General features: G+C 46.8%; 2 protein-coding genes and 1 long non-coding RNA gene across 3 annotated transcripts in view; 2 read left to right on the forward strand and 1 right to left on the reverse strand.

Annotated features, from left to right (window-relative positions):
- The first annotated feature begins 396 nt into the window (after positions 1–396).
- Positions 397–16,946, forward strand: LOC148119169 (uncharacterized). The gene is made up of 3 exons (XR_015735488.1): positions 397–474; positions 12,486–12,663; positions 16,828–16,946. It is a non-coding gene; the product is annotated as an uncharacterized LOC148119169 (long non-coding RNA).
- A 377-nt stretch (positions 16,947–17,323) lies between these two features.
- Positions 17,324–27,566, reverse strand: Lrrc75b (leucine rich repeat containing 75B). The gene is made up of 4 exons (XM_087898237.1): positions 27,369–27,566; positions 24,319–24,447; positions 22,959–23,059; positions 17,324–21,117 (listed from the first exon to the last, which is right to left on the reverse strand). The coding sequence occupies exons 1-4, from the start codon at positions 27,543–27,545 to the stop codon at positions 20,592–20,594; spliced, it is 933 nt and encodes a 310-aa protein (XP_087754363.1). The 5' UTR covers positions 27,546–27,566; the 3' UTR covers positions 17,324–20,591.
- The window catches only part of Ggt1 (gamma-glutamyltransferase 1), a 39,255-nt gene continuing 30,216 nt past the window's right edge, over positions 18,740–27,778 (forward strand). Inside the window, exon 1 of the mRNA XM_048451490.3 lies at positions 18,740–18,763. The gene's annotated coding sequence lies outside the window, so the exon portion shown is untranslated. The remainder of the gene's footprint in view (positions 18,764–27,778) is intronic.

The following is a 27,778-nucleotide window of genomic DNA, read 5'->3' on the forward strand; positions in this document are numbered from 1 at the left end:
TTAAAATCTGACGCCCTCGGACACGCGCTGGGACAGTGCCAGTACTTTTCAAATGACAGTTATTGATAAGAACTGCTCAGGCCAGTTCCCAGTTGAGCCAAGAGAAGGCTAACTCAGATGCTCCCGTAACTGTGTTCTCTTTGGCTCCTGCACTCCGTATGGCACTTTGCTCAGTTAACCTTTGTGAACCGCCGTCAACCTGACTGTGAAGATGTCTCACACCCTAGCCCCGCAGTGTTTGAGGACAGTCTTCTGATACTGTGGCTGTTCTGCTGGCTCCACACAGTGTAGTTAGCATCTTGGGATTGATTAGCACATTAATTATTAACATGACGAGGATAAGATATGCAAAGTGAGTATTTGACAGAAGCATGGGTTGGGAAAACAGCCTGAATCATTCAACTATTGGAAGAAAGTGTTGCCAGGAACTCATTCTGGAATGGACCTATAACAGAAACACTCAAGAGGAAAGGGGTCAGTTTTTGTTTCTTTTTCTTTGTTCACTTCTTAACATTTGTAGTACTCTTTGAGATCCTTGGCCTAAGATTATTTATTTATCTATGTATTTGGCCATATTTCTTTACTGCACAGCTGCAACCAACCACTTTAACAATTTTCATTTTCATTTAGTTTCATGTCAGCTTTAATAATTAATTTGTTGCCTCTACCACTTGACATATATTGGCTCTCTCCTCAGGATTGGAATCAAGCATAAGCTAAGCCATCATGGATGAACATAGTCGCTAGCTGTTTGTGTGGTGAAATAATAACATCCGTACCCGCCAGCAGCAGTGCCTTCTACCCTCAGCCGTGACTGGGTTGCAAAATAAGGTGGGAGTGGGTGGGGGACAGTTGAGATGAGTTCTCTATGTAGTCCTGTTTATCATGTAGACCAAGTGGCCTCAGATTCAGAGATGCACTCCATCTGCTTCTGGAGTGCCATGACTGAAGATCTGTGCCACCATGCCCAGCTAAAAGCAAACCTAGAATTTGCCCTAGCCGTTACCTCTGCAGAACTCCATGTAGACTGCAGACGGACAGAGTGAGTCCGCGTTTCTAACAGGACCTCTATTTGGTATTGGAAACCACTTTCAGGTTGTGCCAGCACTCAAGAGGCAGAGGCAGGTGGGTGTCTGAGTTCAGGGCTTGTTACTTAGTTCCAGGCCAGCCTGGGTTAGATACTTTCCCAAAAATTTTTAAGAGGTATATTAAAAGTTAGAAATATTGTGGGTTTTTTATACACTTAATTATTGTTGAGGATGCACACCAACACACATGTGGAGGTTAGGACAACTCTTGGGAGTTGATTCTTCTACCCTGCTTGGAATCAAACTTAGGGTATCAGGGTTTACCTTGAGAACAGGAAGCAATTCTGTCTCCCTCTTTTTGATTTTTTTTTTTCTGTTTTCAACTCACAGCTGATTTCTCTCAAATGTGTCTCTGCTTATTTCTTGCTGTCCCAGTTTTCTGCACTGGCTTGGATTCCTGGTTATTGCGAGTATTCCTCACCACCTGTCTTCCTGATGGTAATTCTGCTACTGCCATATTTGTTGTTCGTGATTGCTTACGTTTTTACTGATGAGCCGTGGAGTAGATTGCTAAAGGACTTTCCCTACGAGTAATAATACCCTCGCCAACACTTATCTTGGTTTTGGTTTCTGTCTATTTCCAACTCAAAGACCTGGAGTCATTATCTGCTATCAGTTACTCTTTATCTGTCCAGACTGCACTGGTTTGCCTCGTTGGTGTCTTCCCAGGTTCTTGCTGTACCCTTTCTCAGCTTAGCTCCTCTTTTCTGTATAGGTTCTTCCTCTTGGTTTATTATTTTGTATTTTTGGGGCTACTTATGTGAAGTTGGAGCCAATTTTTCATCATATTGAATGATGACTCCTGGGAGGTATGAGCAAGCTTCTACCCATTCCAAGTAAGGAACCAACAACAGACCAAAGTTCAGATAGTAGAGTCTAACTTGGTGAGCCAGTGGGTTTTATTAGGGATATTTACAGGACTAGAGGTGAAGGGTTTCTTAGAGGAGCAAAAAATGACAGGTGCACCACCAGAGCTCACCCCAGCATGAGCGCCACCTTATAAACCTTGGAGTGCACTGCATACCTGCAGGCGGCTCACCTGTTTAGGCCTGAGGCTCTCCTAGGCAGCTCAGCTTGTCTAAGTGTGGCAGCAGTCCTTTCTGCTTATATGTGCTTAGGGAGGAAGGAGTGTGGTGAATCCTTTCCTTTTAGGTTGTTCAGTTCCTGAGCTTCAGGAACTTCCTGCAGGATGGAGGATTCTGTTTCCCTTTCAAATATCCCGTGTCTTGAGTTTCCACATAAAAAGAATGTTTTTATCTCCAAGGACATCACTATACAACACTTAGGATTTTGAAGGAAAGGCATTGATACTTGGTAATTTTGCAGGTGTTATGAAATGTCTCCATGTACATACCTTGACCAATGTGCGCATATTGTGCAAGCCCTGATGAACTTGGAGTGGAGCCTGCCCTTTTCTGGGAAACCTTTCTTGCCTTATTTGTTAATCTGCAAGCCTGTGACAGTCCAGGGACAGCCTGGATTCTGGGAGGGTCAAATGGGATGTTTGGGCTTGGCAGCAAGCACCTTTACCCACTGAATCATCTAACCAGCCCAGTTTTCAGTCTTCAGGAAAAATGATTACCGCAAGTTTGTTTTCTAAATGTTTTTGAAGTGTTGGTTTGAGGACGATGGTTCCCTGTCTTCTCTTTGGAGATAATAGTATGTCTGATGCTTTTATCTCATCATGTACGTTTTTCTACCCTTTTGGGTTTGGGAGTCCATTGTTACAGATTTAGCTTGCCTGACAATCATTAATAATCTGTGGGATTATTAACAATTACTAATATGTATATATATTGCATATAACGTGTGTGTGTGTGTGGTAGTAATAGGGAAAGGATTATTTGTAGAGTGAGTGGCCTGGCTGAGGGCTAGGAATTGAATACAGATCCGTACATGTGCTAAGGAAGTGCTCTGCCATTGAGCGAGCCCTCCCCCCAGTGTCTTAAGGCTTTCTTGGGATAGACAAATTTGCTAGGGGACATGGTCAGGTTTAGACCAGATGTGGTGGCTCACACCTTTTATTGCAGCTGAGAGACAGAGACCAGCAGGTCGCTATGAGCTTGAGGTCAGCCTGGTCTTTGTATGGCGTTCCAGACCAGCCAGGGATAAATAGTGACACCCTGTCTCAAAAAAATAAAAATGAGTGGTTTTTTTGTTGTTGTTTTGTTTTTGTTTGTTTTTAAAGAATGAAAGATGACACCATGAAGCAGTAATTCATCCCCTCAAAAGGCCAACATGTAGGCAGAGACTGTTCCCGGACGCGAATAATCACACAAACTGTTACAACACTGGCCAATAGCTTGTGCATATTTTTAGCTAATTCTTACATCTTTTTTAAAAATATTTATTTTTATTATGTATGCAATATTCTGTCTGCATGTATGCCTGAAGGCCAGATGAGGGCACCAGACCTCATTACAGATGGTTGTGAGTCACCATGTGGTTGCTGGAAATTGAACTCAGGACCTTTGGAAGAGCAAGCAACGCTCTTAACCACTGAGCCATCTCTCCAGCTCCCTTCTTACATCTTCTGTTTTGTTTTGTTTTGTTTATTTGTTTTTGTTTTTTTGAGACAGGGTTTCTCTGTGGCTTTGGAGCCTGTCCTGGAACTAGCTCTTGTAGACCAGGTTGGCCTTGAACTCACAGAGGTTCGCCTGCCTCTGCCTGCTGGGATTAAAGTCATGCACCACCACCGCCCAGCAAATTCTTACATCTTAAATAACCCGTTTCTATTAATCTGTAAATCACCCTGAGGCTATGGTAAAGGTTCTGGCTGGCAACTGGCGATTTTCTCCTTTGACAGCTACATGGTGTCTCTTTGACTCTGCCTACTTTCTATATCTCTGTTCAGATTTCCCACCTGGTTTTACTAAGCCATTGGCCAAAACAGTTTTATTCATTCACCAATGGTAATAAAACATACTCACAGCATACAGAGGGAAATTCCACATCAACATGTAATATTGGTTCTGATGACCGTAGCTACTATCTTCCTATATACAGGAATGTTTAGACTCTCATAAATCTGTGGTATCAACTATCCCAGCAAGGGAAGTTTCTTGCTGAGTATTCCATATTTAATTAAGTTAAATTTAATTAATATTAAATTAAGTATATAGGATTTTTTTTCTACCATTGACAAAAGCAAATGGTAATTAGATTTACAATTGTCCTTGGAAATAAAGAAAGCAGACAAAATCCCAGGCCTCAGCTATTGAAGGAAAAGGATTCCTAATAAGTAGGGGAGTTCCCCGTTGTCCAGTTCACACTTTACAAAGAGAGTCCACCCTGTGGACCAGAAAGCAGGGACAGCCTTATTGGAGCCAGCCTTCACGAATCAAAGCTAAGAAATAGAAGGCGAAAGCACCCAGGATATCTGCAGGTTGCTCTTGATTGAGTCTTCCACAGAGATGAAACAGCACATGACAGAGGAAAGGCTCCAGTGAGCTGGAAAGTCTTGCTCTAGGTCTCATGTTGTCTGATGGCATGCTTGGCTCATGAGTTGTTGAAGGCTCGTGGTCTAGCAATACATTCTAGAAGATTTTACCTGATACAGGGCGTTAGGCCACACACAGACGTGGGTAATAAGTGGCTATTAAGCAGACCAAAGGTAAAGATAGATAACTTGGTTCTGAATCTGACAAATTCTAGATCTCCAGTCAATTAGTCTTGAATCATTTTAACAGGTATGGGATTTTTCTGGAAAAGTCAGCTTGCCTGGAGACGCACCAAGGTCGAGTTAGGAAGCAAAGGAGACAAGGGGAGAGTATGGCTCAGGGCCTCCATGGTGGTTTCTGCTTCTGCGTGAGACAAGGTTAATTTCAGTGGGCTCTGACTAGCAGGACTAGTCTTAAACTCTCAAGTTATTGGCCCTGGGCTTTGTGTACACGTGAGATAAAGGAGGGACAGGAGTCTAGGATTGACTGGTGTGTGTATGAAAAACATTCTGGCAGGCACAGTATTTGCAATCATTAGAAAGCTGCTGATCCTGAGAGCAACACTCTCAAGAACCCAAATATCAAAGCATACATTCATAGAATGGAAAAAAAAAAAAAGATAGGTCACAGAGAAAACTAAAACACAGTCAAGGTTCTTTGTGACAAACCTCAGTTATTGAGGAGGATAACCATGTCCATAGGCAAGGAAATGTTTTTTTAAAAGCCAGTCTTATTAGTTTTATTTTTCATTATTGAGTGGAGGTGGAGGTGTAGCCATGGTCAGAGGTCAGAGGACAACTCTCAGGAGTTGGCTCTCCTTCCACCATAGGATCCAGGGGTCAAACTCAGGTCATCAGGTTTGTGTCCTCTTACCCATTGAGCCGTCTCAAACCCACCACAGCTGACATTTAACATTCAATATTGTCAATAATTTTTTTTTCATTTACTGTTTCCTATTTTTAAGAGATTTTTTTTTGTTTTGTTTTGGGGTTTTTGTTTTTTGGTTTTTTGAGACTGTTTCTGTCCTGGAACTTGCCTTGTAGACCAGGCTGGCCTTGAACTCACAGAGATCATCTGCCTCCCAAGTAATTGGATTAAAGTCGTGTACCACCATCACGTAGTTTAAAAGATACTCATATGAAATCACAATATATTATATTTAAATAGCTAGATTTTGTTGTTTATTATGGAAAAGTTTATTTTCTCAGGATTTTCTAAGGTTTATATATTTTATGTATATGAGTGTTTTCCTTCAATGTATGTTCGTGCACTGTGTGCATGCTCGGTGCCCAAGGAAGTCAAACAAGGGCATCCGATCTCCTAGAGTTGGAGTCAGGGACAGCGGTGAAGAGCACCAAGTGCTAATCGCTGCCGAGCCGCCTCTCCAGCCCCAATTTAGGGTGTAGTGTCTTTGTACTGAAGTTGAGACTTAACTTTGAGTTGAATTGTAAGGACAGTAATGTCTGGTGACATTGAGTGGTACCACTGTGGTTGTCCTTCCAAACGTCCTTTCAGAAAAGCAACAACAGAGTCCTCAGAATGCTTCATAGAGTTGGGAAGATGACTTTGTAAGCGAAAATGCTTACTTCACACAAATGAAGACAGATGCCCAGCACATTGTAAAAAGCTAGGCATGACCGTGTAAGTCTCTGATACCATATTGTAGGGGGCAGACAGGGATTTGCTGTTACCAGTCTAGCACCAGGTTCAGTGAGAGACTTTGTCTCAAGGAAATTAAGGCAGAGAGCCATAAGTAAAGCACACCTACATACATGTACATACCACCCCCACACACACAAAGACTCAGTGTTATGGACAATATGCAAGGAGGTGAATATACTATTTCATTCTTTTTCAAGTAAAAGGTTACAGTATTACATGTGGTTTATGTGTATAAGTAACACCTTGAAATTAAATTATTTAATGTTTGACTTCAGTAACTGAAAAATAAAGAGGGTGTTACATTTGAAAGACAAACAAAAGCAGACTAATTATCAGTGCCCAGGAAGGTCTTGTCTCATAAGTGAGGAACAATTAGCCTGGACAAGCACCGCTGTGGACCTGCCTAACAAGTCATAAAAACAAGACTTGAAAATTTCAAATTGTTTTTTCAAGCCAATTAAGTATATCCTAGAGCTGGGTGTGGTGATATGTGCCCGTAGCATCAAGATGAGCTGTAGGCCATACTGGTTACAGAATAATTGCCAGGTCTGCTTGGGCTGGAATGAGACTCTGGCTCAAAACCAAACAATTTCAAAAATGTATATAGCAGAATAAGACTAAAAGGATGTTATAAGAATATAAAACTATCCAACATCTTGGCATCCACTCAAATATTGGTAGGCATGCAGAAAACAGGAAAGTAAAATCAATGAGAGTAATAAAAAAAAAGTCTGAGCTGATACAGACGTTCCATTAGCAGAGAATGGCATTAGTAGAATTGTTACAACTGCATTCCATATATTCAAATAGTTAAATAGAGGAGTCGGAGAGATGGCTCGGCAGTTAGAGTGTGTACTGCACTGCAGAGGACCCAGGCTCAGGTCCCAGCACATGGTGTCTCCTAACCATTTGTAACTCCCAGTTCCAGGGAATCAAGCACCCTCTTCTGGTCTCCAGAAACACTATGCATATAGTACACAATGTTTATACACATAAAATAAATGTAAATAAATACTAAGTAGAAAGTTCTAAAGGAAGATGATTGGAGAGAGGAGGAGGGATAAAGCCCCAAATTGAATTTCTGGGTGTGATTAACAGCAGATAACTCACTTCACAGGAAATAAAAGATGGGCCTGGCTGCTCATACCTGTAGTCCCATTTACGCAGGAAGCTAATACAGGGAGTTCTAAGACTGACTTAGTAATAGCATTCTGTCTCCAAAAAGTCAGAGTCAGGTATGGTGTAGTGGTTCATGCTTGTAATCCTGGACCTTGGGAAGATGAGGCAGAAGGAGCAGGAGACCAAGGTCATCCTCCAGTACACAGTGATTTCAAGACCAATCTAGGTTACATAAGACCCGCATCTCAGAAATGGAGAGAAACAAAGGTCTGGGGATATATACTTCAATGACAGATGTTGTAAATTAAAAAAAAAAAGTGGCTCATGAAAGAAAGACACCATGCAACAGATCTCAGGTGGAGAAGTTTTTTCACTGGGGGAAGTGAATGGGGAGAAGGGAGACCAGCCTCTGGGGACAGGAGTGGCAAAAGAGAAGAGAGAGGTAGAGAGACTGACAGGCAGAGAAGCAGAAAGAGAGAGAGGGAGAGACAGGAGGTGGTTTGAAAGGGAACGTAGTGAATGTACACAGGAGGTGCTCTTAGTGGCTGCAGCTGAGGACGTAGCCTGTCAGGACCCCAAGGGCAGGCCAGTGCAGATGCCTGAGTACTAACAGTAGAGGCTTGCCTAGCATGATGGAGCCCTACGTTCAACCTCCAATGCAGGCAAAGGAAGATTATGAATTAGAGGCCTGTGGTGGTTTGACTGAGAATAGCCCCATAGGCTCATAGTTCTACACTTGTCCTCAGCTGGCGGAACTTGTTTGGGAAGGAAAAGACTCACTCAATCCCTCGTGTTCTCACCTTGCTTCATGGTTGTGAATCAAGATGTGAGCGCTCATTGCCATTGCTTCCTATCACAGACTCTTAAACCTCTGAAACTGTAAGCCAAATTAAATGCTTTATTTTATAAGTTGCCTTGGACATGGTGTTTTATCACAGCAATATCAAAGTAACAAAGAAAAGACACAACTAAAACTATCCAAAAATTAAATGTAGAGAAAAAATTTGGAAAAAGAGTGAGCTGTGGGATACTTGAAGTGACCCAGAGAAGAAACTGGAACACCAAAAGGGAGAACAAAAGAGATGAAAAAAACAATGGCCATATTTTTTCCATCTTGATGAAAACTAAACCCATAGATCTGACAAGTTAAATGAACTCCTAGCAGAAGAACACGAGGACAAGGCACATTAACTCAGAACAAGTGGCAAAAAGGAAAATCTGTAAAAGTAGCCAGGAAATAAAAGGTAAGGTCCAAGGACCAAAGATAAGGATAGCAGCTTCCTCATCTGAAACATAAGCAAAAAGATAGTGGAATGTTCTTTGTAATTGAAGGACAGATTGTAGGGCCAGCAAGCGGGCTCAGTGTGTAAAGATGATGCCCACGAAGCCTGACGACCTGAGTTCAATCCCCAGGCCCCACGTGCTGGAAGGAGAGAACCAACACTACCGTGATGTCCTCTGATCACACAAGCACTGTGGCATGTGCACTCACTAAGAAGGCTGAGGCAGGAGGATTGCAACTTCAAGTTCCAGGCCCAGCCTAGGCTACACCAGAAGATACTGTCTCAAGAAAGATAGGGAAAAGTGTTTGCCTGCAAACCTGAAGCCTCAGTGTGATCCCTGGAAACCATGAATGCAGACACACACACATGCAGACACACACGTACACAGACACATGTCCACTGTGCACACACACTATCATCATCATCAGGTGGGGAAAAGTGTTTGCCTGCAAACCTGAAGCCTCAGTGTGATCCCTGGAAACCCATGGCATGAATGCATACACACGTGCACACACTAGCGTCATCATCTTTTTAAGTGTATTTATCATTAGTTTTTTTTGACAGGATCTCATTCTGTATCCCAGGTTGGCCTAGAATTTATGATGAAGCCTAGGCTGGCCTCAAAGCTGCAATGCCAGGATTATAGGCACACCACCTCGCCTGACTCAGAAACAAACTATGTGTAACAATGTAAACAGTAGAAGTAAGAGCTGGGACGTGGTGCCACACACACGCCTTTAATCCCAGCACTCAGGAGGCAGAGGCAGGCAGACCTCTGAATTCGAGGTCAGTCTTGTCTACAAAGTGAGTTCTAGAACAACTAGGGCTGTTACACAGAAAAATCCTGTCTCGGCAGGGTGGTAAGAAAATTAAAAAGTGAGTCCCTCCTCCAGCCCACCTCTGTCTCCTAGGGACATGGCCTTTTGGTGCCAACCTGGGTCCCCATAGTTCTTTCCTGCTGCCCCAGCAGCCTCCCCTTCAATCTAACCCATCTCTGACGGAATCCATGCTGTGACCCCTGGGAATGGCGCATAAATGTTTTGCAAATGGAGCTCCTTAGACTGCAAGGCCCTTTGGAGAATTCCATCCATTTGGCATGGACCTATGGTAACGATACTGCAGACCCCTGTGCTGATCCCAGGGAGCTCACAGGCTTCAGCCCTCTCTATTTTCCGCTGTGCTTCTTAGAGTGACTCAGTTTTGCGTTGTTAGCCATGATTGTGCCTGAGTTTACTGGAAACAAAAAGCTCTGATCTATTATTACAGAAACATAAAACCAATTTCTGCCCACCAATCCAGATCTAAGATGAGAGAAGCAAAGGAGCAGCCACAGTCACAGAAAGGTGGGGGTCCAGCCCCTACCAATCCTCTGAATGGGCAAGATCCTGTCTCCACCTCCCAAGTGCTGGGATCAAAGGTGTGAGCCACCACTGCCTGGCTCTGTTTCTTTTAGACTGATTCAATCTAGCTTAGCCAGGGTGGCCTTGAACTCCTGATCTTCCTGCTTCCTCCCAAGTACTGGGACTAAAGGTATATGCCCACACTGCCTGGACTCTGCCCTCTGATCTCCAGGCAAGCTTTATTTGTCAGAACACAAAGTATCATACAATACTTCATTAAGTTTTACTTTCATATCTTGAATTGTTTTCATTATTTTGTTCAATTAAGGCACTTATTCATTCCCCTTTAAGGTCTTTAAACCTATTTGTATTTGCTATTTTGGAGTCCTTGTCTTGTGTTTCCGCTAAATTGCTTTTCAGTACCTATTTCAAAAGAGTTGTTGGCTTCTGGAGGGGGCATACTATCTTAGTTGTTCATACCTGTGTTTTCACACTGGGATCTACGCATTTGGAGTTATGGTACTTGAAGTATTTCTTGGTGGAAATACCTGGTCTCATCTTTTTTGAGTGGGCTCCATTCTTTGGTAGCTGTTGTCCACTCTGGATCCTTGGCAGGTATGGCAGCTGTGAGATCCCTAACATGGAGTGGTTCTGATGGCCAGTGGGGGTCACCAAGGAATGGAGACACGCCGGGGTCCAGCTCCAGTGGGGTTCTGTGCCGCAGGACAGATGTGTGAAGTCGGCGAAGAATGAACAGTCTGACCGCTGGTTGTCTTTCAAATTGACAGCCCATTAGCTCAGGCCATCTTTATTTATACAAGTTCTAATGCATTCAGACATGAGCAGTTTCAAACCATTTCTCTTTAATCATCTTCCAAGAATCATTACCATTTGTTCACTTTAGTTTCTCTTGTTTCCCACTCCTTTGATGTCGTTGACCTTTACCCCATATCATAATGCAAGTCAAATGTTTCTATCTAGCTAGGTGCATCTTATTCATCATGTGCCCTAGCAGACAGCAAACATGCAGTTACAAAGTAAGAGACTTAAGCCCTGTGTTTAGTTCTTAATGTGAAATCAGTAGCATGTATCGTCATGCCTAGAATATCATTTTCAGGTGCAAATCAGTTTCTAAATAATCCGTCACGTTTATTAAGTGAATTGCAGTTATAATCCTATTCTTAAGAAAGGAAGAAAGAAAGAAAGAAAGAAAGAAAGAAAGAAGAGAGAAAGAAAGAAGGAAAGAGAGAGAGAAAGAAAGGAAGAAAAAAGAGAGAAAGAAAGGAAGGAAAAAAAGAGAGAGAAAGGAAGGAAGGAAGTCGCATTGATCAGTGGAATAGAATTGATGATCTGACATAGTTCCACATACCTACAGACATGAGTTTTGAGAAAGAAGAAAAAAATACACACTAGAGAAAAGATGGCATCTTCAACATATAGTGCTAGTCAAACTGGGGAGCTGCATGTACGAGAATGAAAATAGATCCATATCTATCATCCTGCAGAAAACTCAGCTACAAATGAATCTAGGACCTCAACATAGAACCAGATACCCTGAATCTGACAGAAGAGAAAGTGGGAAATGGTCTTGAACTCATTGGCATAGAAAAAGACCTTCTGAATAGGACACTAACAGCATAGACATCAAGACCAACAATTAATAAATGGGGCCTCATGAAGCTGAAAAAACTTCTGTATAGCAAAAAATACTGTCATTCAAGCAAAGTGTCAGCCTGAAGAATGGAAAGTAGTAACTGCGTATCTGCTAGAGGGTCAGTGTCTACAGTATATACAGAACTAAAAAAAAAAATCAAGATAAATAACCCAATTTAAAAATGTTATATACAACTAAACAGAAAGCTCTCAAAAGATGAAATACAAGTGGCTGAGAAACGTTTTTGTTGTTGTTGTTTGTTTTCCAAGACAGGATTTTTCTGTGTAGCCCTGGATGTCCTGAAACTCTTTCTGTAGACCAGTATGGCCTCAGAGTCAGAGATTCACCTACCTCTGCCTGCCAAGTTCTGGGATTAAAGATGTGTGGCATCATTGCCCAGTGAGAAACATTTTTTTTTAAAAATGTTCAACATTGTTAGTTTTTAGGGAAATGTAAACTAAAGCTTCTTTTGAGATTTCATCTTGGCTGGTCAGAATGATCAAGATAAATTTTTAAAAATATTAATACATGGGGCTGGAGAGATGGCTCAGTGGTTAAGAGCATTGCCTGCTCTTCCAAAGGTCTTGAGTTCAATTCCCAGCAACCATATGGTGGCTCACAACCATCTGTAATGAGATCTGGTGCCCTCTCTGGCCTGCAGGCACACATGTAGGCAGATATTGAATGCATAATAAATGAATAAATATTTAAAAAAAATATTAATACATGCTGGCAAGGATTTGGGGAAAGAGGAATACTTATTCATTGCTTATTCATTGGTGGGGACTGCAACCTTAGACAGCCACTATGGAAATCAGTGTGGTGGTTTCTCAGGAAGTTGGGAATTGAACTACCATAAGATCCAGCATGTATCCAAATGACCCTACATCTTTCTACAGAGTTACTTGGTCATCCATGTTCATTGCTCCTCTACTCAAAAATTGCCAGAAATTGGAAACAACTTACATGACCACTAATTGATGAATGGATAGTGAAAATGTAATATTATTCAGCTGCTAAGAAATGAAATTTGCATGTCAATGGATGGAGCTAGAACAAAAAATTCTCCTGAGTAAGGTAACCCAGACCTAAAAAAGCAAATATTGCATGTTTTCTCTTACATGTTGTCTTTTCAATGTGTATGCTTCACTCTGAATAACCACAGAGATTAGGTATCTAGTAATGGGCAGGAGGAGGGGCATCTTCCAAGGAAGCACAGTGTTATAAAGAAATAAACTAGAATAGGAGGATTAAGTGGAGAGGGGAATGAGAGGGCAGGGTAAGAGAGGAAATATGGGGAAGGACAGCTAACATGAAAAGTCTTTTGAAAATGTATATGGAAACCTACTATTGTAGAAGCTTCATATATATATGAAAAGTATTTAAATGAAGTCACCATATAATGGGGACACAAAGCCCCAAGTAGACATCTTTTATTTATTTGTTTGTTTGTTTTTGTTTTTGTTTTTGTTTTTCGAGAAAGGGTTTCTCTGTGTAGTTTTGGAGTCTGTCCTGAAACTTGCTCTGTAGATCAGGTTGGCCTCAAACTCACAGAGATCTGCCTACCTCTGCCTTCTGAGTGCTGGAATTAAAGGTGTGTGCCACCACCGCCTGGCTCTAACTAGATGTCTTATGCCACCAAATAAAACCTCCAGTGAAAGGAATGGGTTAAATCTTGTTGAATCACTGGCTGAAAGGGTCCCATGGACACCTTCTATCCCCCTCCCCAAGACATTACAAGCTATTGCCAAGGCTATTGGTTACTTTCTACAACGTGATGGTAAGGGTTGAAGATAGCCCTTACTTGCGCCATCAAACATGGTAGAATCAAGATGATGCCTAATTAGAAGCTTCATTCCCACAGATTAGCATTGATGTACTGGAAGGCATTCTACAAAGAACAATCATCATCAATATCACCCAGCTGCATAGCTGAGGGTTGGTGCCACACATCTTCAATCCCAGCACTCAGGAGGCAGATGCAGGTGGATCTCAGTGAGTTCAGGACCAGCCTGGTCTACAAAGCAAGTTCCAAGACGACCAAGGCTACGCAGAGAAACCCCATCTCAAAAAAAAAAGTCACCCAGCTACAACCCCCCTTTGACTGGTGCAACAGTGGCCCAAATGTTACGGGAGTAACCAACCACTTTTTGATTGGCCCACTCTACTCAGTGGAGTCCATACCTACTAAAGTGACCAGGAATCTGAGACTAGACAGGCTATGAGCTCCAGGAGAAGATTTACCCTTGGTTTTTCTGCTAAAGGAACACAGAAATAAAGTAACTTCTAACGACATGTTACTCTAGCTAGGCCATGCACTCCAGGGGGAGATCCCCTACTGTCATTCTGCTAAAGGAACATAGCAATCAAGTGCCTTCCATTGGCATGATATTACGCCCATAGATCAGGGCATTGCTCAGCTCTCGTCAGAGGACTTTCTCTTTTCAGTGGATGGTGATTAGCACAGGGACCCACCACTGGACCATGTGCAGAAACTGAGAAACTTGGGAGCACTCATTCCTAATTGGGATGTCTTTGCCAAACCCCTTCTATCAAGGCTTAGGGAGCTGTAGAGAGGAAGTGGGAGACTGTAGGTGCCAGAAACGGTGGATGACCCCAAGGAAACAGTGTCTTCCAGATCCAGCAGGACTGATTAGCTCAGAGACTGTAACAGCATGCACAGGACCTGTGCAGGTTCAGCACTGAGAAAGGAGGCAGATAAACAGTCCCACCCCGACCAGGAAGTTATGTGCAGCTGATGCCTTCTGGGAAATGATAGTTTTCTCCAGTGGAGTGTCACTGAGTCAGTCTGTCAACCACAGTCCAGGACAGGCTGCATGCTCAGGAGCAGCTGACTAGCACACAATGGACTGCGTGTGTTGGTGAGGGGTGCCTTTCGTTTCATTTTGTTTTGTTTTGTTTTGTTTTTTACTTACTTTTTTGTTTCAAATTTTTATTTTTGGTTTTAGAAAGACAGAAAGAAAGAACATGAGGTTAAGTATTAGGGAGGCAGAGAGTATCTGGGAGGAGTTGAGGAGGGGAAGGATATGATCAAAATATATTGTAAGGAAAAACCTTTACATAATAAAGAAAAAAAAAGGATGAAAAGAGGCTGGGGAGGCTGGAGATGCCTCAGTGTTTAAGAGCACTCTTGCAGAGGACCTGAGTTTACTTCCCAGCGCCCACATTCGGTGGGTTTCAGTCACCTTGTAACTAGATCTTCAAGGGATCCAATAGCACATACACAATTAAAAGTAGCAAAAATAAAAAGATGGAGAAGCATATAAACTATCTGGGTCAATTAGGCTTTCTCTTGCTGTGATGAAACTTCACAACCAAAAGCAACTTGGAGAAGAAAGGGTTTATTCATCTTAGCTTACAGTTCCACATCACAGCCCATCACTGAAGGAAGTCAGGACAGGAACTCGATTAGGACAGGAATCTGGAGGCAGGAACTGACGCAGAGGCTTTGGAGGGTGCTGCTTCCTTGCTCCCTTGCTTCCTCTTCATTTCTTGCTCAGCCTGCTTGCTTCCCCCCCCCCATGATCGATAGCGATCTAGTAGATCTAGTAGAGATTGCATATCGAAGCACCAAATGAGACTCGAACCTGGGTCCTCTGGCACTAGAGCAGAGCGTTAGGCCACAGCTCAAGCTGCTCTCAGCCTGCTTTCTTATAGAACTCAGGACCACCAGCCCAGGGATGGCACCACCCACCACGGTCTGGGCTCACCCCCTTCAATCACAAATTAACAAAATGTACCACAGTCTTATGAATAGGCCAGTCTGGTGGGCACATTTTCTTAACTGATTCCCTCTTCCAAAATGACTCTAGCTTGTATCAAGTTGACATAAAACCTAGCTATTAATGATAATCTAGCTTTGATTGTTAAGCATTGTGTGACTAATATCAGTTAAGCACATTCAGAAGAAGGAATTATTGCCCAATTATGATAATGGTCCTTTCATGATGATAGCAGGGCAATTAATCAAGGATCTGTGGCAGACTTAAGCATTTATGCTCCCAAAAACAAATCTTCAGAACATACAAAGCAAAAAAAGTGGTAAGACATCAGTAAGAAATAGGCCAACTGATAGGGGAGTTCAGCCAATCACATTCTGTTCATGGGGCGTGTCGCCCTTAGGCAAAAGTTTACCTATAAACCTGGCGGGTGAAAGCCCCCCCCCCCCGACAACCCCCCCCCCCTCGCCTGGCTCCTGCGTCCAGACGGATCGTTGGGATTTTGGTGTAAGTCTTTCCTCTGTTTATTAAAGCTGTATATTTTGTATTAAGCTAGTCTGACCGATCTTTTATTACCAATCGCACCGCGCCCCCTTCAGCCAACCCACAATTACAGTCAGAGACGTCAGTGTTCCCTCTCAGCAGAGAAAACAAATAGGGAGAAATCAGCAAGCACAGTATAGACTTAAACAATACTATCAACGACCCTGACTTTAATTAATACGTATACCCAGGAGCAATGGAATATACATTCTTTACAAACACACATTTGCCAATATTGGCCATATGGTGAGCTGTAAAACTAATCAAAAAATTCAAACACTCCAGAGCCACACTGCATTCTCAGACAATAGTGAAATTAAATTAAAAGCCATAGGACCAACGAGATGGCTCAGTGGGTAAAGGCTCTTGCTGTGCAAGCCTGGTAATCTGAGTTCAGTTCCCGGAGCCCATGTAGATAAGGTAGGGGAAAACTAAGTCCGGATAGTTGTCTTTCATCGCCCCAGCCCCACACCACACTAATAATTATCAACGTTTTCAGTTAGTAACCTGAAATCCTGCACACTACCAGCAAGACTGTGAAATTACATACAGACCTTGAAAATCAGTGTAACACTGTCTCAAAGTGTTAGAGACACTGACCATGTGACCTGGCCATTCTACTCTAGATGGTTGGGATATAAGCAGTGGCCCCTAAAGGCTGATGTATTGATGATTCAATTCATGGGGGTGCTCTACAGAGCTGACTGGATTATTAGTGGACTGCTTCATCAATGGGTTTTGAATTGGTGGAAAAAGGTTACCCAAAGTCTATCTTTGTCTCCTGCCCACCCTCATCCTTTCTCTCTTTTCTGGCAGCTACAAGGTGAGTGCCTTTGCGTGAACATGTTTAGCCTTCTCTCAGGCCCAGGCATATGGGGCCAAGGGACCAAGTTAACATGGACAGACACCCCTAAAATAACAAGCCAAAATAAACTCTTCCACTGAGTTGTTTTCTTAGGTATTTCCTCAGAGCAACGAAAGACTAATTAATATACATACCTGGGTGCTTACTTGAGAAATTACAAGAGAAAGGTAAGGCTCATGCCACAACTAGTAATGAATTTTCATAGCGGCCTTGTCTGTCATAGCCAGAACCTAGAAACAACTGAACATCCATCAACAGGTTCATGGATAAGCTGTGTTACGCCCATGAAATACTATTCAAAAATTCTTGATGCACGCAATACTATAGGTGAGTATCAAAATAATTCTACTGCTTTAAATATGTATATAGAGTATATATGTATATATAGTATGTATTTGTATGATCCCATGAACTGATCTAAATCTAGAAAATGGAAACTAAATTATGGGATAGAACAGATCAATGGCTTTTGAGAGGTAGGGGTGAAAGGAAGTGAGTCAGCAGGGAGCACAGCAGGCATGGGGTGACAGACACATTTACTGCCATGGTTTTCACGAATGCGTAAATACGATAAAACTGCGGCGCACGCTTTAAACTTGTCCCAGTGTGTTTGCTTTATTATGTTGCAATTTTATGGATGCTTACGATATAGCTGAGGGTGGCCTACAGGCATGTGCCACCCCACCCCACTCACAACAGCTTGCTTTTTAAATACTGTTTTCAAAAAACAAAAAGTATGCAGTTGGGAAGAAAACGCTGGAGGCTTCTGTTGGTGGACATGGCAGCGGTGGTGGTGGCAATCGGCAATAATCTCCCAGGCCAAGTGTGCTTTCCTTTTACACCTGGAGAAAACCAGGGTGCAACAGGGCCCTGCTGCCTGTGATTCTGGGTTCCCAGAAAGACCCTGCTAGACACAGTGGCACAGGCTTGCGATTCCAGCACTCAGAAGGTAGAAGCAGGATGATTGACAGTTCAATCCTAGCGTAGGCTACATCACAAGACTCTGGCTAAGTCAGTAAGTAAACAAATGGAGGACTGGGAGTCAGTGCAGTAAAAAAGTGTGCTCCAAGGCCAGAGGCCAATTCTCAGGGCTAAGATAGATAGATAGGTAGGTAGGTAGGTAGGTAGGTAGATAGATAGATAGATGATAGATAAATAGATACATACATACATAATAACACAGATAATAGATAGAGATATAGATATAGATAATAGATTAGATAGATACATACATAGATGATAGTAGACAGATGATAGCAGATAGACAGATAGATGACTGATGTGTTTTCAGCCTATTTCTTGCCAAACCTCACCACACACAGCGCCTGGTTGAACTTACTGATACTACATGCTGGCTCGTACCCCTCACATGGCAGGCTCTTTTCAAACCTCATTTCTTCCTCACTTTAGTAGGACAAGGAGGAGTTTGTACTTAGTTCCCAAATGGACCACCCTGATAGAAGTGATGGGTCTGGACCATAGGAGATGTGATTTAAAGAGTGATTAGGTCAGCAGGACTCTGCCCTCATTCATGGAAGTTCTTATTGTCACACTGGGGCTCCTTTCAGGCTCTCTTGGCCTGTGATCCATACAATGACAAAGCAAGAAAGCCCTCGCCAGATGCAGCCCTTCCGTCCGACTCCTCAGTCTTTGGAACCATGAGCTAAGTAAACTCCTGTTGTTTATAAGTTACCAGGATGTGGTGTTCTGTTACAGTTGCACAAAGACAAGACACAGCCCTCTCTCACTTCTGGAAATCTCTGTCCCTGCCCATGGAATCTCCCTGCTGGTAGTCATGAGAACTCCGTGACCAGCCAGGACCACTTGCATCGCAGCAAGACCAACTTCGCCCACAGCTCCTAAGCTCTCTCAGGATCTGGTTCAGCTATTGCGTCACATGCCTCCAAAAGGTGGAGACATTGAGACCATCTGCTGCCACCTGGACTTGCCTGGAAGCTGCCGGGGACACCTGACTCCGACCCTCACACATCATCCTAAGAGGAATCTCGCTGAGCGGTGATACCTAAAGGTTCGTGGGCTGGCTTCAGACCAGCTGTGGGCAGAGAGTAGGAATGCCAGGGGAGCCCCTGAGCACCGATTTTCTACAGCAAGGAATTACAGGGAGAGCTCAACAGCTGCCTGAGCATGTGATGGGTTATCAGTCTGCTAGGTCCAAAGTTAGCCTTCCTTTTCCGGTGACCCAGACTCCCTACTCAGCTTTGCCTGGCTCCAGGAAGCCCAAAACCTTGTCCTAAGTGTGTAAGGCACAGGGGAAGTTCTATAATTCCAAGCCATGTCTGTAAAACAAGTGCGGCATGGGGGGGGGGGAAGGGGGGCGGGAGGGGCGGAGACCGGAGTGGTACCTCTAGATGAAGCACTGAGTACCAGGATCCAAGGCAGCAAGCTCTGTTTAACAGAGGGAGGGGGATGTTGGGTCCCAGGCTCAAAGAAGCCGAGGACCTAGCCAGGTCCCCCAGTAAGTACAGAGCAGAGCCTGGGGCCCTGCGCTTCTCACTGCCCCTCGGTAAGCAGTGTCCAAAGCTGTGGAGCATGAGGGGAAATCCTTTTCCTCCTGGGACCTCTGTCTCAGGCCTGGGAGCTGATGTAATCCAGCCCTCTCCCTTCTTGGCCACTGATCTGGGGATGTGCTGGAACTGGTGTTTTTGGGGGGGCTAAATAGTGTCCATAGTCCACCTGAAGACAGACAGTGAGGTGGGGGAGTCAGAGCTAGTGGGCTCTGGGCAGATGAGTCCAGGGTGAGTCTCCAACCCCAAGCCTTTACCTTAAAGCTGAGGTTGCCCTCTACTGCCACCAGGCCTTAAGTCTTGGCTCTACACAGAGGCCTTAGGCCACTGGTTTCCCCACCCAGGGCTTCTCTGAGTCCCTTCCCCACATGTTCTGCCTCTCTTACTGCTTGAGCTAAAACCTCTGGTCTCCTAAACAGGGCAGTGAGAACAGTCAGACATTAGGTTTCTAGTTGAGAATCCCCCTTGAGGGATTTGAGAAAGGAAGATAGCAACTCCCTAGAGAGAGACCCTTAGGTCTGTTCTGCCCTCCAAGAACGCCCGATGCTAGCGGGACCCACCTCCACCCCTTACAAGTTGTGTGACCCCAGAACTAGAGGAAACACTACAGCTCATCTCCAGCCAGCCAGATCTCCTCACCCTATACAGGAAGCCTAGAGATTAGAGCCAGGGAGAGTGGGCAGCGCTGTGCCCTGTGGGAGACAAACCCAGAGTCGCCCCCTCAGAACCCCTGTGGCCTTGCCTTTGGTGTGTGAAGCCTTGTCCCTAGCCCGGCGCACACTGAGGGGCCCCGATTGTACTTGCTGTGGGCTCCACGCAGAGCTCTGCCTGTCTGTGACTCCCAGCCTGCTCTCCTGAAGCCCCCAAACGTAGAGAGCTCAAATGCTGCGCAGACATGCCTCCTCGCACTCCTGAGTCCACACCATTGAATCCATGACCACTACACCCTGGTTTCCATGGCGCCCTGCCAGTGAGCGCTAAGGGGGCATCAGCATGGCTGTAATCCACCCACTCCGGGCGGGTGGGGTTTTCCTACCTCTGCAGCAAGCCTGGAGCTCAGCGAGTCTGAAGTCTGCAGTGGATGAAGCCTGAGGTAAGGGATCGATAGCATCCTTTCCTGGAAGGTCTGGACTGTGGGTGCTGGGTCCCCTCTTTGCTGGGTGTGGTGGAGCCCTAGCCTGGGCTGGCTGGCCTGTCTCCCATGAACCCCTTCTTTCACCCACTTCACCCCAAGTTGAGTATTTGCACTGTCTCTCTGTGGGACGTCGTGAGCCCCCCAGGACCTCATTCTTAAAAGACCTCAGTCAGTACCAATGAAGCAGGACCAGTTATTCACCTAGCACAACAACCCTGCGGCTCTAGCCCCGGCTCATTCGCTGCAGAGCCCCAGGTGGAGACAGCCGCCGTGGTCCCAGCCGTGCCACCCCCAGGCTCGAAGTCCAGCCCCTCGTAGATGGTGGGGAGTGAGGTGTGCTGACTGAGTCGCCGCCGCAGGCCAACCAGCAGGGGCTGGGGAAGTGAAGACACGTCCACATTGTTACCCAGATCGACCCAGGCCAACACGGGGAACTTGGCGGTGTCCTTGATAGCCTCCGTGAGTTCGCGCGCAGCAGCCCGCGTCAGTCGGTTGCCATTGAGCAGCAGCTGGGTGAGGCGGGGCAGAGCCCAGAGGCTGGGCAGCAACAGGTGCAGCAGCTCATCGCTCAGCTCCGTGAAGCTCAGGTCTAAGACCACCAGCTCAACACCGTGGCTGCTCAGGTAGCGGGTTATGTGCTGCACATCCCGGGCAGACAGCGGGATACCAGAAAGGTCCACGGTCTCCCCTGCCAGCAGAGTCTTCTGGAGGCCGCTCTTGAGGCTATGAGAGGATGCGGGTGGGTACACTGAGCCAGAGCCCAGGCCCAGGCAGAACCCCAGCCACCACAGACCACTGCCCGCCAATGGCAACCTAGGTCCTCCGACCTGGCAAAGCCTGGCTTAAAATGCCACTTCTGGGACCGGAGAGATGGTTCAGCCGTCAAGAGTACTTGCTGCTCCTTCAGAAGACCCAAGTTCAGTTCCTAGCACCCACATCATGGCTTAACAACCGTCTGTGACTGTAGTTCCAAGTTACACCATCTGGCCCTTCCAGGCACCAAGTATATGCCCAGTGCCCATACGGTGTATGCAGGGAAAGTCCTCATACATTTGAAGAATAAAAATAAGGAAACCTTTTTTAAGTTGGTGGCTAAAGGCAATGCTGGGAATCTTCCTGAGCTCAGTTTGGGTTGTAGTGAGGATTGCATACATGATCAAGGGTCTATATGCAGACTATTATTGTTGTGCTTCTTGTGTCTGCTAATATTATTTATTTCCATGACAGCTCAAGGGTGTATAAGTGATGGCCCATTCTACAAGGGAACTAAGAGAAATGAAAAAGACCCCTTGGCTGTGCATTGCGAAGTGGAGACCAGGGCTCTAAATCATGGTGCTCTGATCCCTGAGCCTATACTTTTGTAACTTTTATTTTAAGATTTATTTTACTTTATGTACATTGGTGTATTGCCTGCATGTATGTCTGTGTGAGGGTGTCAGGTCCTCTAGAACTGAAGTTACAGACTGTTGTGAACTGTCCTGTGGATGCCAGAAATTGAACCCGGGTCACTTGGGAGAGTAGTTGGTGCTTTTAACTGCAGAGCCATCCGTCTCTCTAGCTCCCCAAACCCACATCCTCTTTTCTGTGCCTCTCTAGAAGCAGCATCCTTTAGGATAATGAAAATTTTTCATTATCCTATTATATTCATGAGTGGATATGGGATCATTCTGGTCCTCTCAGTGTTTGGGGCCCTGAGATGGGACAGGCCCAGGATAGTGAAGTGGGGAGGGAGGAGATAATGTGGGCTTAGGGATTGCTAGGGAGGCCTCCCTGCGTTAAGCTGAAAGAGGCACTTAGAGACTGGGGGAGGGTCCTCCAGGGCCCCAGGCCCACTTTCGCTTTCTCTCCTACCCTTGATTCACAGCCCTATTATAGGAAGACAGGACTGCTTTGTGGCAGGTTACTAATGTCAGCGAGAACATCACTAGGGCCCCATCTGCTAGAGCAGGAAGCGGTCTTGTGGGTTCTGGGTTCACCTTGGGTCGCAGGCATAAGAACAAGACAGGGCGGGGGATAGAGATGGGGTCAACTCCCAGCTGTGGTTCTAGACCTTTGGTTCTGGGCTGCGACTGTGTCATGAGGTCCCTAAAATGGGACCACACACAGAGTACGCTATCAAGAGGCTGTGGAGGTCTCTGCATCAGGAAGTCTGGAGCGGATGAGCTCCCAAAGGGCTGCAGGGTAATCAGGGAGGGAACAGCTTGGGCGCGCTCCTTTCCCTCTCCTAACTCGGTGTGAAATGGGAGGCTCAGAATCTGTCCTTATGAAGATTTTACCTGAGTACCTGGGACCCAGGGAAGCACAGGTCCTGAAAAGGGACAGGGGACAAAGGGGCCAGGGAATGGCAGGAAGTATCACTGTCCTGGAAAAAATGAAAAGCAACTCATGTGGAGTGGGCAGCTTGGCTTAGGGGCATCTGGGGCTGTGGACCACGGTGGTTGTCAGGGCTGGAGCCTTAATGGAGATGAAGGCAAGGGAGTCACAGAATGAGATTTCTGCACACTTAGCTTTCAGAGAAGGGGCCCCGAAAGACGGCAAGGGCGGTGTGGCTGGGCTCTCCTTACCTGTTCTGGGTTTTCCGGTGGGGCTTTCGCTTGGAGTGAGGAGTGAGGTGGTAGATGAGCTGCCGACAGATCTTATCGGAGGACTTCCAGGGCTCCTGGTCCTATAGGGATGGGGGTGAGGACACACACACACACACACACACACACACACACACACACACACACGTCATGATGAGGATGTGCCTGAACCCCCTCCATTCCGCCCCCGGCTGTAAACCTGGCACACAGCCAAGAGAGGCTGCCTGCTGGGAATTGGACAGGCTAGTCTGAGGCCCGCAGTGCCCCAAGGGAGGGAGGAAGCCCAGACAATGGGCCCTTGTTCCCTGTCCTCAGGCCTAAGGCCAGTAGCTCAAGCTATCAACCAGCAGCTTGCCACCCTCAACACCCACAGGGGACTTGCCACAAGGAAGAGGCCAGACCAAGCCCCTTGAGGGAGCCCTATTCCAGAGACGCCAGTCCCAGAGAATAGGAACGAGCCAGGTCAGCACGTTCTCCCCTCATTCTCCAAGCTGCGCTGTGCCCGTGGGGCCTGGGTCTGGGCTGATAGGGCCGGGGCTTGATGTTTTAGTAGACTGCACAGTTTGTTCTTGGTCCTAATTGTATCCCCAAAGAGGCCCAGCTTGGGACACACAAGGTGTGCTTTCCACAAAGCTGACACTGAGAATGCGCAATTACCTAGAACAATCTTTTATACTATAAGCAGCCCCCAGAGCACACACACACAGTGACAGTCAGTTAGATGGCTACTGGGATGGCTGTGGGTTAACCAGTTGAGCACCAATGTGGGTCTCAGAGCTGACAGAACCTACAGTGGACCCCTTACTTCATGTTGGGGGGGTTTCACTGTGCTTAAGATTCTTGGGGACTCATGGCTGACCACAGACCTACAGGCCAGTGCTGTGTCCATGCTCACGGTGGGACATCTGCAGGTGTTGTCAGAACAGGGACCAAGGAGGTAGAGGCTGCAGATGGCAGGCTCCAACTTAGCACAACACAGGACTTGTTTGTGACCCAAGTAGCCGTGGAAGGGATCGAGTGAACACCCAACCCCCAAAGGTGTCCAAGTAGGATAGAGACCAGGGGCCTCAGCCGACGGCATCTCTCTTCTGACCCGGGAACAAGGATATAAGGTTCTGATAGTGGCTGCATCAAGACAGGCTGTGTTCTGTGTTCCTATGGGTCTTCTGCTCAGGTGGGGCATGCAGCACTGCCAGCGGGAAACAGGTTTACCTAAGAGCACGGTTTTCGGGCTCAACAAAACAGCTCAGACCTGCTCCCGAAGCTGCTCTTGAAGACTAGCCTCAGGCCTAAGCAAGCATGAGAACCCAAGTTCCCCCAGGCCTATGTCTGCTGACCTCACCTTCTTGGGGCACTGCAGGTCCCGGGCCAGGTTCACCAGCAAGTCATGGGAGATGGGGTCCACCAGGTTAAGCAAAGCCACATTCCTGTAGAGGATGTCAGTGAGGAGGTTCCCTTCAAGGCCCAGGTCCTAGGGGTGGTGAAGTGATGGTTGAGTAAGCCGGGAGTTAGGGCTTTCCTTCTCCCAGCCAGCCAGAAGACACACCCCTCGCTGGTTCCCAAGTTTCTAACCATCCCCTCTTCTCCAGTTTCCTGGAATTTCTCAACATATGGTGGCAGTCAAGTGTCTAGAGAGAGAGAGGGCATAGTAAGGCCTCGAGTGGTGTGTATGTGTGTGTGGTGCATGTATGCGTATGTATGTATATGTGTGTGTATGTGTGTGTGTATATGTGTATGCATGTGTGTATATATGTGTATGTATGTATGTGTGTATATATGTGTATGTGTATGTATGTATTTGTGTGTATGTGTGTTTGTATGTGTGTGTGTAATAATCGGGTTACTCAGGCTAGTTGTTGGGTGTATAATGTCTTGTTGTGATATCTTACTCCTCTAATAGCCTTAAATACTGATGCTTCTAGCATTCCCTTTGGGTCCCTTGTTTCCCTCCTATCCCCAAGGTCTCTTGAAATCTTTTTCCTCTGGGAGTCAGCCTCTTCCCCAGATCACGTTCCCCAAAGCAGCTCACACTCAGCTTGCTCATTTGGTGGCCTTATGTCCCTTTCCAGAATGCAGAGGGGGCCCATACCCTGTCCAGTCCTGTAGGACTCACCGAGCATCCTTTCCCTCTATCCCAGTTCATCAAGTGGAGCTCCGTTCTCCCTTTGCTGCTGCCAAGGTTCAGACCTCATACCTAGTCACCTTTGCTCAGGGCTCCCAGCCTTCCACCTGCATCCCGGGCCTAGCAGGGTCGCTCTGTGAAACACACGTGATCTTTACCCTTCGTTCTGTTGGTGACGGTCAAACGCTAGGAGCAGTGCCACCAGAAACTACAGAATCTGCAGAGTCATGGCTCTCTGGGCTTGGCCACCACACCCTCCCCAACTTCCCTGGCTTCTTCTCTTCAACCAGACCTCGGGGTCAGGGCCCTGGCCCTTCAGGTCTGACCTACACCTACAGGTCTGACCGAAGGCTGAGCATCTTGATTTGCTTTTATTTTCCAAGACAGGGCCTTACTGTAGAGGCCCGACTGGCCTGGAACTTGCTATACATTCCAGGCTGGTTTAGGACTCAGAGACCTACCCGTCTCAGCCTCCTGTATACTGAGATTAAAGGCATCACACAATGGGTGTTTTAGAGGACATGCAGGTGGCCTACAAGTACCCGACTTCCATGTGTGACACTCTAACCCCTTAGCCAGAGAAGGTGCTGTCCTGAGCACACAGGAAGTCAGACCGGGCAGCAGGAACACAATGGACTGCAATTACAGAGTTCCTGCAGGTTATGGGACAGGATAGGGTCCTGGATACGCCTCAAATCTCAACTTCTAGGATACAAGGAGGGGACTAGGTTGCTCTCTGAGGTTGGTTCACTCCCAGATGCTTCCAGGGAAACCACAAGCCGGTGTCTTGGACTCCACCATCCCAGATAGCGATCTGTATTTCTAGGCAATATGCCTGGCTGGGAGCTGTTTGGCAGTTGCTCTCCTGTTTGTATTTTCAATATGGTTCAAGCCACAGATGCCAGTTAGTGGGAGGATCCAGAAGAAAGGAGGCCTGGAGTCTGGACAGACCCAGACAGAGCCCCAGGCAGCAGCCTACCTTCTACTGGCTTGGTCAGTGTCTCTTAAAGTGACAGCCCCACTTTACCAGACTGCTGAGTCTACAGAGAAGACACTCAGTAGTGGCCGAAGAGCAGGACTGGAAGTGTCTGACCCTGGATTATCTCTGAGATTCCCTCTCCTCTCCTCTCCTCTCCTCTCCTCTCCTCTCCTCTCCTCTCCTCCCCTCTCCTCTGTTCTTCTCTCCTCTCCTGTCCTCTCCTCTCCTCTCCTCCTCCCCTCTCCTCTGTTCTTCTCTTCTCTCTTCTCCTTTCCTCTCATTATAGGTTGGTTCTGAACTTGCTATGTAGCTGAGGCTGACCTTGAACTCCTGATCTCCTGCCTCCATCTCCCAAGTGCTGGGAATACAGGCCTGGACCACCATGCCTAGTTTATCCTTTCTTTCTTCCTTCCTTCCTTCCTTCCTTCCTTCCTTCCTTCCTTCCTTCCTTCCTTCCTCCTTCCTCCCTTTCTTGTCATAGGATAGATAGAGCTCAGTCCTCTCTAAGAGACATCCCTAGACACCATCTCTCAGTTTTCCACCTGTGTCCTGGCTCATTGCTTCTCTCAGTTTCTCCAGCTCTAAGCATCTACCTTCAGTGGTGGGGGCAGCAGCTACTGCAGGGGGTGAGGAGGCTGAATGGAAAGTGATGTGCCCAGGGGAAGTGCTGGAATAGGCATCCCTGTCACCTAGGGCAACTCTGGACTCAGGATCTCTGGCTAGGGTACCAAATGTGTCTCCCAAGGGCCCAGATGTGGTATTGTCATGTACAAATATGGTTGTGTATTCTCAGGGGTTGAAGCTGCCTGTTAGAATGGGTGATGCGTGCGCCATGGCTTTGTCTGGGCTGTCATAATGTCTGAGCCTCTCAGGACCCTTTCTCCGGGATCCGTGCTTCCTTTCTTCCTGCAGGATGGGGAGCTGCGCTCTTCCCATTGTCCTTCCGCATGAGGTGTCCCTACCCTCACCCACTCCAACTCTTGAGGAGGTCCAAATGCGGTCTCTTAGTTACAGGCTGGTGGTCCCTCAACACACACAACACACCAGACTTCAAATCCCAGTGCCCCAACGTGCCAGCCCAATCTTTGGCAAGCAATCCCCCAGCCCGACCTGGCCCTTCCTTTCATCCGTGCCCTCCCTCCATGCAAGAACCTAAACATCTGCAAAACCCACTGTGCTCGCTAGGAACCCACCTGTCCCGAAGCTCGTAGCCCCGGCTCCGCCCTGACCGTCCTTTCCCCCCCCCCCCCCCCCCCCCCGCCCCAAATCCGGTCCATCCCGCTTCTCTCGCCTGGCGCAGGAGGCGCAGCAGCTGCCGAGCGCGCTCCGGTCGCCGCTCACGGAGCGTGGACTGGATCTCTCGCAGCCAGCGCACCCGGCGCTCGTAGGGCGCGGGCCCGGAGCCCTCTGCCGCAGGGGCATCCGATCCGGCCGCTGCCCTTGCCCGTCGCCCCAGCCGCGCCCCCATGGCCGCTGCGGGCGGGTGCCGAGACGGTGGAAGGGAGGCGGGCTATCTGCGGCCGCGCCCCGCCCGGGATGCGCGGGGTGGGCAGCGCCGGGTCTACGGCTGCGCGCCCAGGCACTGGCCGCCAGCGTGGAGCCCAGGATCACTTCTCTTTGGCAGAGGTTTCCCTGTCGAGGGCCCCGCCCGCGAGGGACCTGGCGTTGAAGTTCTTCTCTGAGGCAGCCAGGGGAAATGCT

The sequence above is a fragment of the Myodes glareolus genome, chromosome 18, assembly GCF_982192425.1.
Source record: "Myodes glareolus chromosome 18, mMyoGla1.1, whole genome shotgun sequence".
Classification (NCBI taxonomy): domain Eukaryota; kingdom Metazoa; phylum Chordata; class Mammalia; order Rodentia; family Cricetidae; genus Myodes; species Myodes glareolus.

Excerpts from the sequence above, each read along its gene's own strand:
- Lrrc75b (XM_087898237.1), bottom strand. The coding sequence starts at position 27,545 with ATGGGGGCGCGGCTGGGGCGACGGGCAAGGGCAGCGGCCGGATCGGAT. Across the intron at positions 24,448-27,368 it reads TGCTGCGCCTCCTGCGCCAG|GACCTGGGCCTTGAAGGGAA; the intron begins GCGAGAGAAGCG and ends CACCACCCCTAG. Across the intron at positions 23,060-24,318 it reads ACCTGCAGTGCCCCAAGAAG|GACCAGGAGCCCTGGAAGTC; the intron begins GTGAGGTCAGCA and ends CCATCCCTATAG.